The sequence below is a fragment of the Octopus bimaculoides genome, chromosome 3 (assembly GCF_046866305.1).
Source record: "Octopus bimaculoides isolate indiv1 chromosome 3, ASM4686630v1, whole genome shotgun sequence".
Lineage (NCBI taxonomy): Eukaryota > Metazoa > Mollusca > Cephalopoda > Octopoda > Octopodidae > Octopus > Octopus bimaculoides.
In genome coordinates this window covers 49,066,028-49,080,227 of record NC_142930.1, presented here as the reverse complement: position 1 = coordinate 49,080,227, position 14,200 = coordinate 49,066,028, and the positions used below count along the sequence as shown (strand labels likewise).

The following is a 14,200-nucleotide window of genomic DNA, read 5'->3' as shown; positions in this document are numbered from 1 at the left end:
CTTTTTAGTTGCCGATGGCTGAATCAAGAAAATTCAATTCAACGTGCTGGCATTGGTCTGTGTAGGCTAAGATAGTTGTTTAGCATTATCCATCATATTGTGGTAACCTAGCTCTGAATTCTGATGGGCTGAAGTCTGTATGAATTTTGCATAGTAATGAAATAACAGCAAGCTCTTTAGCAATTTTAGCTTCTCAATCTGCAATGATCCTGAGAAATTTCTTTTGCAGTGAACTGGATTGGATGAAGGTATCTTGTGCATCCTTCATCTAGGATAACTACACATACTCCATGATATTTACCAATACTGGCTTTTCCATCTGTTTTCAGTTTGATTGCATCTGTGAAAGATGGCAGAGACAGGTTCTGATTATATCATCTGCATGTCTCCTGTATCCAAAATTCCACAATTGTCATTCACAAAATGGAAGTCAAAGTTTGATGGGCTTCTTTTCTTTGACAAATCCGTGCATGGATAGGATGCTGAATACACTTTTGCCAAAGGACAAGAAGCCGAGCAGACACAATGCCAAATGGACATAAAAATGAAAAGACACAATGATAAAAAAAAAAAAACATTCCTACCTAAATAGTTTAACAACCAATTCACTAATTTGGCAATTTTATTATATATTTTAATTTTTGTATGTCATTTCAGCATCTTGTCCATTCGGCTTAATGTCTGTTCAACTTTATGCCTGTTTGGCATTGTGTCTGCTCAGTTTCTTGACTTCTTGACTTGGCATAAGTGCATTCAGCATCCCATCTGTATGCCAACAAACCACTTCATTTTAGTGGTTCAACTTGACACAGTTCAGTTAACCAATCAAGTTTTCATTCTGACAAGGTCTTTATCCAGTTTGGATATTACAAGATCATTCTCAATTATATTAGTGAAAAGGGCATGGAGTCATCAGCATGCAAGTGCATGTTTTCAAATGCACCGACTAGATCACCTGTGAAAACAGTGAACAGATGTTGACCAATTTATTGAATCAAATGAGATTGACATACTGATGATGATGATGGGTCAGAAATCTAACAAAAGAGTAACTTTCACGGATTTTCTATGGGGATAAAACAGTTTCCTAAATATCCTTTTGAATTTCAGCTTGGCAAAATCTTTAATGTTCATGGTTATGTGACACACACACACATTTTAACTTATGTTCAGGCATTTACTCTTGGAGAAGATAGATCTACTAATGGTATGTCAGCTCTTGTACACAATAGGAAGCTGTACTTAATGCACTAATCAATGGTATCTATCTACAACTAGATGGACTAGGCCAGTGAGAATTAAGTATCTTGGCCACAAAAATAATGCATATAATAGATATGAACCATTCATCTTTCAGTTGATAATTTAATTTTTCAGTGCATCCATCTCTGGTTCTCAGGAGAAAGCTGTGATTGATAAAATATGGAAAGGAAGTTTGTCAAAAGAGATAATGTAATGTACTTTTTCAGCTGGTTTAAATCATCATGATGAGGCTTCTGGGAGCATCTTCTCATTTTATATGAATTTAAGTCACAGTTTCTGAGTCCTTTATCTTTGTTTAGTGTATTATATTTTTTGATAATGAACTGAAAATAAAATGGACATTTTGGAAACAATCTTTACTAGTTCTGTCATGGTCCCCATTTTTTTTGTCTGTTTTTCCATGCTTGCATGGGTTGGACAAATCCTCTTCAACAACATCCTTGCTATTTGTTGCACTCTTTATCTATTGCTGCAAAAAAGAATAACTTTTTTGTCAACAGAGGTAATAACTCCTTGAACATTTTCCCCTTTGTTCTTATTCTGGCTACTACATTGTCAAAGCACTTTCATCCATTACTGATTAGGTTACTTAGGTAACAGAAGCTATTGGCTACTTCTATGGCATCTTCCATGTATAGGAAGGAATTCAATTTGACTGCTAACTTCTCCGGTGTATCTACCACACATACAAAGTCTTTTTTCTTTGTCAGGTTACTGCGATCCCACTACATCTCTTGTGAACCATTAGATTATGTTGAATACAGTGTATGGTGTTCCAAAGTGCTCCTTTCCTACATATTGAAAACAGTTGTTTCCCTAATGGTAGAAAGGTCCTGTCTTCTTTCCTTCTTTACTTACTAAAACTTTAATCTTTGCTCAGTATATTTCAAAGTTTTCCAGTTCTAGATTTTGCTTTATACATCTGGAATTCCTTCTTTAAACCATTCACAGATCACAGATTCAGTTAAGTCATCAGCATAATGGAGTTCCCACAGACAGCATGTTTTAAACTCCTCTGTTATGGCCTGGAGATCTATGATAAATAGAAGGGAGCTGAAAAGAAACCTTGGTGAACACCTAATTGCACACTAAATTCCACTCTGAACACATTGCCAACTTTTGCTTAGCTAACAGCATTTCAGGCCATGGCTTGCAGACTCTCACAAACCACTATCCGTCTATACCTAGTTTTCTTAAAGACTGACTACAAAGTGCGGTATCCAGTTAAGTGCCTTCTCCAGATTAACAAATGCCATGTAAAATGCCTAAAAACTTTCCTAGCAATTGTCACCCTAAGAATGCATCAGTGGTACTCTGACCTGGCACAAATCTGAGCTACATCTCAACTAAGCAAATTTCTTAGATAAGCTGATCTGTTACATCAAAATCCTTGTTACTTTCATAACTTGGTCCATCAGTTTCATACCTCTGTAATTTCTACAAATAATAAAAGACAACTAAGATCAACTGTACACAAATAACACTTAATATTCTCTTAACTTTTGTTTATTAATGTTTATCTCTTTTATATTATCTGTATCCAACTGCTGAGTTCTATCAAGACAATTTCCAATGTATCTACCAAATTACTGCCTATGGCAAGCAAGAAATTCTGTTCGTCACTGTTTTGGTAGGCAATTCTAAAAACAATTGATTATGCTTTTCTACTCAGGGTATTCGGCAACTTTAGCCTATATTTTATAAACAAACCTGGATAATGTTCTCATTGTGGTAGAGTTTCTGTGCTTTTGCATCAATTACTTCAGTTTGGTCTGGAAGAGTCATAAATTGCTATGACTCATCCCTTTCCCTGTCTGTAACAGTTTGTTTTCTTTGCCTACATCTCTCTCTCTCTCATTAACAACTGCTGTCTGTTTTAGTTGTTGATAATGATATTAAACATCTATTTAACACCAAAACAAGACCAAAAACATACCAAACTAATGCTACACAGGGTCTAGTACAAAAGAAAATTTATAAGTCAATTAGACTCAAAATATTCCAAGTATGGCAATCAAGGATATTGCTTCTTCTTTGTGGATTTGAATGGTAGATATAAACCATAAAAGAATTTTCTTTTTGCAAACATTTTTTAATGATGCTAATTATACCAGTTGCAATTACAATATACCAAATGCCATCACAATAAATGAGTACTAAATATATTTGTTAATTATCTGTGCATTCGAGCTTATATATGTGTGTCTCAATTTATCAAGATCTATGTGTGTGCATGTGTCTAATTATGTATTTATACATGTAGAGTGGGTGTATACATGTGTATATTTGTATGCATATATATTTACATATATCAGTTGTCACTTATGTCTCTCTCTCTCTCTCTCTCTCTCTCTCTCTCTCAATATATATATATATATATATATATATTATCATCATTTAACATTTGTTGTCCATGTTGGTATGGGCTGGAGGGTTTAACCAGGGCTGGTAAACTAAAGGGCTGCACCAGACTAAAGTCGAATTTGAGATGGCTTCTATGGCTGGATGCCCTTCCTAAAGCCAACTACTCCAAGAGTATAATGGTTGCTTTTATGCGCCACCAGCATGGGTGTCAGTTGCCTGACACCAGTATCTGTTACGACTATGAATTTAGTTGGCTTAATGGGTTTTCTACTCAAGCATGGCATATTGCCAACGGTCTCAGTCATTTGTTATTACCTCTGTGAGGCCCAACGCTTGAAAGGTGCTTTTAACATGTCGCTGGTACAGATGCTAGTTATATGACACCAACATCAACCACATGTTTGCATAAATATAAACAAATATATACATGTGTGTATATATATATATATATTTATACCTACTCTTTTACTTGCTTCAGTCACTTGACTGTGGCCATGCTGGAGCAGCGCCTTTTAGTCAAATAAACTGACCCCAGGACTTATTCTTTGTAAGCCTAGTACTTATTCTATTGGTCTCTTTTGCTGAACTGCTAAGTTACAGGGACGTAAATACACCAACACTGGTTGTCAAGCAATGGTGGGAGGTATTAACACAGACACATAAATACATACATATATATATATATATATATATATATATATATATATATATATATATATATATACACAATGGACTTCTTTCAGCTTCCGTCTACCAAATGCGCTCACAAGGCTTTGGTTGGCCCAAGGCTATAGTAGAAGATGCCTACCCAGGGTGCCACACTGTGGGACTGAACCCAGAACCATGTGGTTGGGAAGCAAGCTTCTTACGACACAGCCACTCATATATGTTTGTATATAACTCTTTTTAAATATTTAAATACATGTGTTTGAGCAATTCTAACTTCAAATCTACCTAACTGCATTATATGCTTTGATGTAGTCAATTATATGTATTTTATTATTTTCTGCAATAAAGAAGCACTTCATTACAGTACCCCCATGTGGTACCTTTACTGTCTTTGCATTTAAACTCACACTACACACACACCAAATGCAGAAATACCTTTGACTCCTTCAAACAAAGGCTACTGGTCCTGACTATACCCTTCCTTTACACTTAGATATAGTACCCAAGAATTGCTTTAATACTCATCAAACTCTTTAATTTTTTATTCACTATGCTTTAGAGAAGTTCAATGACTGCAATGTTACTGCACTAGACATCAGCAAAGCCCTTGACTCAGTCCAGCATGTAAATCTCCAATCAAAATTTCCTGCCAACAGACTTACACCCATCTCTCATCTCTTGGTAGCTTCCAATCAAATTCCAGTATTGTAGCATATGTTGACAATGCTCTTTCTGTCCCATTATCAATCAATACTATTGCTTCTCACAGTCTGGATTTGTCTTCCACTCTCTTCCAATATATCAATGACATGACCCTTCATTCTTCCCTAACCAGGTGTCAACCACATGCAACCTTCATGCAACATGCCAAACTTAAAGTGATTCCATAAATGAAGATTTTGAGGACATTCCCAGCAAGATCATGCCAAATATGACATTTTTAACCCTTTAGCATTCAAATTACTCTGTCATATGTAATGTTTATTTATCCACATTGTTTTGAATTTATCATACATTATCTTTAGCCTAGAGATTTGAGTGAATGTGAGTGTTTATTTTTAGAATGACAGTGTAGGGCAGGTGTGAGAGACCTGATCTCATTAGTTTGAACATAAAGTTGATAGAATATTTGGGCTTGATATAGTTGGTTTGAATACTAAAGAGTTAATAGCAAAAAAAAAACAAAAAAAACTCAAGAACTACTTCTAACGAAAACACCACTGCATCACAGCCCCTCTAGACATGGACCATGGCCACCCAAGAGAACTGCTTTGAAGGGTTTTAGTCAAAGAAATTGACCCCAGTACTAATATTTTTTTTTTTTTTTTGAAATTTGGTACTTATTCTATTACTCTGCTTTGCTAAACTGTTAAGTTATGGGGACATAAACAAACACAAAGACACACACACACACACACACACATATAGATAGACACACAATAGGTTTCTTTCACTTACTGCTTACCAAATCCACTCAGAAGGCTTTAGTCAGCCTGGGGATATAGTAGAAGACACTTGTACAAGGTGCCATGCAGTGAGACTGAATCTGAACCCATGTGCTTGGGAAACAAACTTCTTACTACCTACACAGCCATGCATTTGTATTTTTTATACATTCTATTTACATATAAATAATGTGTGTGTGTGTGTGTATGCATATATATATATATATACATACACACACACATATATTAATCATTAATAAATTAATTATGCATTAAACAGGATTCATTCTTCACTATAACAGTTCAAGGAATATTTTTTTGCAACATATTGAAGCTATCACTGTATTGTGACAGTTATAAACAAATGTGTTTTTTTCATCTCTATTCATGGCCAGAAACAATGGATCTGGCAGATTTCAAATTTCTTTCAATTCTCATGAGAAATAGAATATCATTCAATCTACTCACAGTGAGAAATATATCTCATAGCTATACATTTAGTCACAAAATGTAGTGACTTCAGCTGAAGTGACAAGTTTGATTTGAATAAATAGCAACTTAAAGAAATTGTTGGTAGTTTATTTAAATTAATTAATCATACGCTAAACGGAGTATATTTTCTGCTTTTATCTGTAATGAGATTTGAGGTAAACCTTTTCAACAACACACTGGAACCATTGCTGTATTATAAACAAATATTGTGTTCTTATTATTGATGAAGGAAGTAGGACTCTTTAAATGGTAGTGTCAGAATCATCAGAATTCTAAAACATAATTGTTGAATTTAGGAGCCATAAATCTCCTTCATGTTTAGTGTCTGTCTCTGCATAGTTCTACTATACACAACTCATGTCCTTATTTAATTTATGACCTTCAACAATCAACAATACAGTTGATTTTTTTCTACTTCAACTCTACTAGTGAAAATAACAGAAACAAAATATCTGAGCTGCTTTTAGGGACTGGTACTTAGCTCTGGTTTCATAGAATAGAACAGACAAGAGATAGATCTCCATCCTTAATAAGATACCAGTAGACTGCAGCCAACATAAGTCAGATGACTCGGTACTTATTTCTGGCAAGTAGGTTAACTGGGACAATATAGAATAACAAGTTGTATATACTAAGAAACATGACTGCAGCAGATTTGTTCACAACCTATGGGTTGATAGTTCAACATCTCATCCTTTGAGCCATCTTGCTTCTACTAATAGCTCATAAATTTGAGCTCACTTCCACAGCAGGTGCTCCATTATATACTTAAGTACTTCCTTTAAATATACATGTACCAGTTATCTTCCTATCAGAAATAAGTAACAGATTATCAATGAACGTTACCTACAAAAGACTAGCATCCAGTTCAGAGGGAGTTTATCTCTCATCCACTTAAAATGACAAAAAAAGCTAAGTCCCAAACTTAGAGCTTAACTAGCATTCTACATTCTCTCTCTCCTAAAAATTCACTAGTGGAGCATCATATATTAAATACTTACATTGACAAAAGGTTACAAATTTGCAAGGAAGGAGTATACTTGATTGAATAGTGTTCTTGTTATCAATCAGAGAGGTGACACAAACTTGATCTTAGCAGCATTTTAACTGATAGCTGAGAAATCAGGTGAGAGCAATGCCATTGAAGAAGCTTGCTTCCCAACCACATAGTTCCGGGTTCAGTCCCACTGCATGGCACCTTGGATAAGTGTCTTCTACTATAGCCTCAGGCCAACCAAAGCCTTGTGTGTGGATTTGGTTGACAGAAACTGAAAGAAGCCCGTTGTGTATATGTGTGTGTGTGTGTGTATTTGTGTGTCTGTGTTTGTCTCCCCACCATCGCTTGATGACTGATGTTGGTGTGTTTACGTCCCCCATAACTAAGCAGTTCGGCAAAAGAAACAGATAGAATAAGTACTAGGCTTACAAAGAATAAGTGCTGGGATTGATTTGTTTGACTAAAAGGCAGTGCTCCAGCTTGGCCAAAGTCAGATGACTGAAACAAGTAAAAGAGAGAACATGACATCAATAAAGCATTTAAACTGAATCTCCAAGTAACACTGCCTGCATTGTAGGTTTCATCTCTCCTAATCACTTGGGTTAGAAGCTTCCAATTACACATCATGATAGCATGTACTGACAAGGTTTTCTCTTATTCCCACTTTATCAGCTCCAGTATACCACAAGGTTGGTTTATGTTTCTCACTCTACTTTTCTTCAATATATGAGGGACCTACTTGCTAATAAGATTAAATAATTTTTATTTCTATGTGGATTATACAGTTCCTCCTTAACCTGCTGCACTTTGGTCTAATCCACATAAAACCTAGACATTGCATATCAAAACTGCACTACCTCAAAGAACTGAGACATCAAAAACATCTAACAGGGATCAAGTCTCTTTCAACACTACAAAGATACGGTTACTGATCATACCAGACAGTATGATCTTGTACCTCAAAAACCTTTGAAGTGTCTACAAAGCTAGAACACTACACACAGACAAAGACTAAGTCGCATCTCCAAAGTAGCTTTTGTCATTAAAGCAAAAAATACTTCAGTAATGCTAAGTTGCTAACCCTACAAAGCTCAAGTAAGTCAGAGGATATCTGGGATGCTACTGCTGCTGCACACGAACAACTGAGACAGCATCCAAAAGAAGGCCAACAGACTGATTGGCAATGACTCACTCATCATCACACTACATTTTCCGGCCAAAAAGATGCACTCTCTTCTCTCTGTCTCTTCCATCACTACTGCAATGATTTTCATTCCTTTGAATAAGCTAGCAACAAAACGTTTCCACCCAGGCTCGTTTATCTATCTTCGTCTCATCCCCTCCACCGAGTTTTACCCATCTTGCTTCATCTTGTCACCTCTAGTGTATCTCACCTCAGCACTCACCCACAATACTAAATCCTTCTTCCTCAGGGCGTCAATCCTATGATATTCCCTCCTTGTCAACGTTTCGCCAACATACATCAACTTACTGATGTTTAATCTGATTATATAAATTGTATCGATCAGATTAAGTCATGCGCAGGGTATGAGTATTACTCCTTTTTTCCTGATTAAACCATAAAAAATCTGAATGTAATGGAATGGACTTAAATAATGTTAAACACTTATTTCGGAGTTCTACCATTTATTCCCTTTCTCCACACTCATCATATAAATAATGTATTTAAAGAGTTGTATGTAGTTCCTAACAAAAGTGCATCATTATATTTTGTTTTGTTTTTGTAGTAACAACAAAAACACAGAATGATGAAAAACTTAAAAAATCAACTCAAGACTATTTGATGAGAGCGACGACTTTATACTACTAGAATAACATTGACTTTTGAGAAAGAAAAATAAATGTCTCTTAAGCTTCAAGGACCTTTGAAAAGTAGAGTGTGACTTCAGTTTCATGGCGGGAAGCAAATGAAAGATAATTCTCACACCTGATCGGACACCAGTCTATCCCAGGTAACATTCTCAGATGATATTGTAACTAAACAGCTAGATAAACAGTCAGCTTAAATAAAAGTCCCTTGGCTGGAAACGCTAAGAAACGTTTGCTTTGGATTTAAACAAACAAATTAAGGATTCGGCCTAATCACTACGCTTTTCAAACGGCTTTATTTATTTTGCGAACATACTTCAATCGACGTTTCTTTTGTAATCTAAGGGTAATCGTCGTAGCAGTAAATATAAGTTACGGTTATTTAAAACGGGATCATCGAAACTACATGCTCATAAAATGTATATCCAAGTTAATTATGGTTTACTTCCTTTGTTTGTTGTATGAACTTTTACAGCAAATCTCCCGATTATGAAGATACATACGAAGTATGGAGTGTTCCAACATCTGTCATCGGGCAGATGTGTGTGTGTGTAGCTATCGTCGTACTCATGTGTCTGAAGCCTCAACAACTGAAACATGCACAAACCTAGCGAAAACTACCATCATGAAACTAAAAGTAGTCACAGAATAAATGAATAAATATACTATTCTAATTTGATTTGCCAGTACATCTATCATATATATATATTTATATATATATATGACCATCCCCAAATACAACAATATATATATATATATATATATATATATATATATATATATATATATATATATATATATATATATGTAACGGACCCTTCTGCCGAAGACTAAAAACAGAATCTCAAACACAGAAAATAAGGTGATAGGAATTCCTCCCTAATGTAAGTAAAAAGGTTTAAAGAGTGGCGAAAAACATCCCATGTATATAAAATAACGAAACAGCCACAAATAAAGGAACATGTCAAAATGACCCCTACAGACAGGAATGACAATAAGGGATAAAATAATTTAATGCAATGAATACAGATCAAATTGTGTTTCAAATAGGCTTAAATTAGAAGATCTTGACCCGGTGAACTAGAAAAATAATGAGGGCGGGTGAATTTTCAAATTAATTTTCTTACACGGGAAAGTATCTAACCCATATGCTATTATATATATTTTTAATTTTTAATTGAATCTGCTCTTGAAAATAATTAGGAAGGTAATTCTAATTACATACGATGAAAATTGAGAGTTGGGACAAGACAGTTATCACAATCCGCTTGTTGGATGAGTCTCATTAATATGCAGATTATATCATACCTATTAGTTTATAATGCATTTTAAGTGTACTTTTCTAAAATGTCCTCATTTTAATAACAATCACAAAACTGACTTCGATTTCTCTTTCCAAATTAGAATATAATCATTATCATCATCATCATTAATAACGATAATAATTAAAACAATACTTACCATTCTTCCAGGGGTTGTAAGGTTCTAAAAATCCTATTACAAGGCTTTGATCATCTGGAAAGGTAACACTGCGTTTTCCATTTCGATACTCCGAATTCCGGACCGATTTCTTGCAAGAACTTCTGATATCTGGGTTGTTGTTTTGATGGATCTCATCGATGTTATTGTTGTTTAGTATAGTATTGTTATTATTTGGTGGAATAGAAGTGTTGTCCGCGGCATTACTGGGCTCATCAGACGTGACTTGCAATACTTCCTTAATATTTGTTAATTCCGAATCGTTCTGTTGTTGTAATGTATCGTTAATCATCATCGTCGTTAAATTACTGTTCTCCGAAGTCTCTGGTTCAATTACAGATACTGTAGTTAAAGTAGAATCTGCATTTGTTGTCGAGATGGATTCTTCTTCCATATCCAGAGTTGATATATCCTATGTAAACATGTACATATACACTCAGAGCAAACGAAGAGAGAACATAGCGAAAACACAAACAACACACCTCGCTGCGCTGAATGTTAAGTGGGAGGTGCAAAATCTCTTTTACACCTGTTTGACAAGGCTTAAATATTTTTTCAGTTCATTATAGGTGAATCTGATCCGCATTTAGCTTTAATATACAAATTTTAATGTAATTTCTTGTCTTATTTACTTTGCTATCGTTATAGTTAGGATATATATGCGTGTATATAATCCTTGACAAATTTTCTTGTATATTTACTAACACCTAAATATACCGATATCGCGAAGTAAAATTGTGAATGAGGCTTCTACATGGAGATAATTCAATAACAGGAAGTGGATCTGGGACAGTTGTTTAATTGCATGCTTTTTATTCCCTTTCTAAACATTATTAAACAAAAAATTAAAACGTTACCTCGTAAAATTCTGAACTGGAAAAAAGGAAATATTTTCAATCAAATAATCTAGATTCTTAACATTTCATCATCTATCATCGGATTTAATTATTGATTAAAAAAAAATATGCTAAAATGCAATAATATTTAAGGCTTACTATAATGTTCAATAGTTTAAATTAAAATAATGTATTTGAAATATACAAAAACATATTGATAATTTAAATTATATGAATTTTGTCCGAATCTACTCAAAGTAAACTCTTATGACATCAGGTGTCCGCCATGTCTACCTCACTGCGCCTGCGTGCAAACAATTGCATTCGATTAGTAAGGAAGACGACATTATTAAACAAGGATTAGTTACGTCAGTTATGTTTAGTATAAAACTTTGAGAAAAAGGAATAATATATATAGATATTGATACTGTTGTTTGGCCCAGATCAGCCTTTATCTTTTATTTCGAAACAATGTATGCTAGACAACATTATTCATTGTGCCTTGTTTTTAAGTCAGGAGGGGGAGATTTGGCTGCTATTTGTAATAGGCCGAGTGATTACGTAGAAGCTCCCTCGTTTGGTCGTCACTTAACTATATTTTTGGTATTGGAGAGCTTTCGGGAGACACACACACATATGTGTGTATAATACTACTCGTGGCTATTTCTAGATGAGAGAGAACTCTATACAAACGTCGAGTGCATATTTTAATTGAGAAATTGAAAGTACAATTCCTTACACTGACATACGTTTCACTCACGTTCATAAGTACACAAAAATGAAAAGAGCTCTCAAATACATACATTAACGTTTATTTATTAGAAACAGCCAGTGATTCACAGAATTTTATATTTGTATATGCTGGATATATTGTATATAAAGGTGTGAAAGATGGCAGGTGTGTAACCTGTGAGGGTTAAAGATAGTCATGTGATCAGGTTTGTTGCATGTCGCAGAACTTACGATGTTGTGCTACTGTGTTGCCGAGGGAGGTAATTCAGCACAAGCTAATCGCCGTCAGGGGGAATTACTCCGCGAAGTTGGCTAGAACTGGTCGAAGTCGATTTTCAAGTATTGTGATATTCAGGTGTCTGACACTATTTCGAATGGATCCTCCACTAGTGTAACAGTTGGACAATTGTTCTGATCTCCGTTTAAGAGCTGTCATGTACTGCTTCATGATCTAGAACCGATTAAGCAAATTCCTCAGTTCAAGTATAGTGTATTACCATTTTAACATTGTGGTCTTTTATACTTCTATATCTAAGTCCTTTTTCCTGAAGGCATTGGATTTCCAAAGCGAATTCACTACAATTACTAATCTAGATGTCAGAATCATAATGATCGCTAAAAAATCATTGCTGTACCATGACGATTCCCACCAAATTAAAAAGAAAAGTGCTCTTTTGTTTAACGCCTCCTTTGGCACTTGGATAAGGGTTGAAGTGGCGGATTTTGTGAGACTTTATGCCTGACACTCACTGAAAATGCATCTCTTCCCATAGCTCTGGCTTCTACTAAACTGTTGGTTTAGCAATGTTATATAATATGAATAGCCATACCGTGGATAGATTTATGCTGTTTAGTTTTAAAGATGACTATCAGCACTCAATAATAGCAAATTTCTTAGACTTTAAGAAAAGCAAACACTGAAGTTACATAAAGCTGAATGGGGAGAACCATTTAACATCCATAGATATAAATAGTAACACAAACCATACATATAAATCTTGTAGTATGAATAAATAGGAAAGTCTCTGATCTATCCTAAGGGATATCATCAACAGGAAAACTTCCTATTGTAATGGTGGGCTAGCTAAGAACAGCATTGGTGAAAAACTACTTAATATGAATAGGACCCCAACCATTACACAACAGAGTAGAACCAAAAAATGTAAAGTGATCTCGTTCAATCTACCACACAGTGTAAAAGTTTGCACGAATGTTACCAAGAATTTCTTAACTCCAATAAAGATTATATTTCCTAACCAGGCAAAATAACACGAGCAGTGTTAAGGTAAATAAATACAGCTGCAAACACTCCCTCCACACACTTAGCCATCACATCATCAGTTAACTTTTAACTCTTGAAATTAATTTCCTCCCAAAATGAGTCATATACTAAGCATGCATGACACCTTTGGTCATGTGTGAAAGGAACTATAAGGGTGTAATTACGAACATGTTTACAAGCTGCTTCTCTCAGTCCTTCTGTGTGACACCCTGGGCAAGTGTCTTCTATTATAGCCTCGAGCTGACTAAAGCTTTGTGAGTGGATTTGGTTGACAGAAACTGAAAGAAGCCTGTTGTGTGTATTGGAGACGTGTAGATTTGTGCTACATCCAAGAAGTAAGGTGGAGAGGAGGTTCTGCTAGGTTCCGCACAGGCAAAGAACATAGGTATAAGATTTTCTGGGTAGGAAACACTACGAGGTCGGGGGCATGGGTATACTTCTTGCGGAGAAATGGCTTGATAAGGTAATCGAGGTAGTCAGAGTTTGTGATAGAATACTTAAGATCGGATTAGTGCAGCAACATGGGTTAGCAACCATTATCTCAGCCTACGCCCCTCAGCTGGGGCTACCAGATTTGTGATTTGTGTGCCTTCCTGCTTACTAAGACTTTGTTTTTTGCTAGGTTAACTCTAAGGGCCTTCAATTATAGGTCTAGCTTCCATACCTGAAACTTCTTCTCTAGCTCTCTGGTAGTGATTCAATTGTAAGAACAAGGTCAGCACCTTTTGAGCGTTAGGCTTCACAGAAGCAATGATGAATGACAGAGACCTTTGGTATTATACCATGCTTGAGAAGACCCATCAAGCCAAGT

The 14,200-nt window shown here is 35.3% G+C and overlaps 1 protein-coding gene across 2 annotated transcripts in view; it reads right to left on the bottom strand.

The window, feature by feature from the left end:
• Window positions 1-11,667, bottom strand: part of LOC106876642 (uncharacterized) — a 66,956-nt gene extending 55,289 nt beyond the window's left edge. For both annotated transcript variants that reach the window (XM_014925255.3, XM_014925256.3), the window contains exon 1: window positions 10,522-11,667. In XM_014925255.3, coding sequence (XP_014780741.2) covers window positions 10,522-10,933 — 412 coding nt within the window. In that variant the 5' untranslated portion in view covers window positions 10,934-11,667. The remainder of the gene's footprint in view (window positions 1-10,521) is intronic.
• Window positions 11,668-14,200: the final 2,533 nt, after the last annotated feature.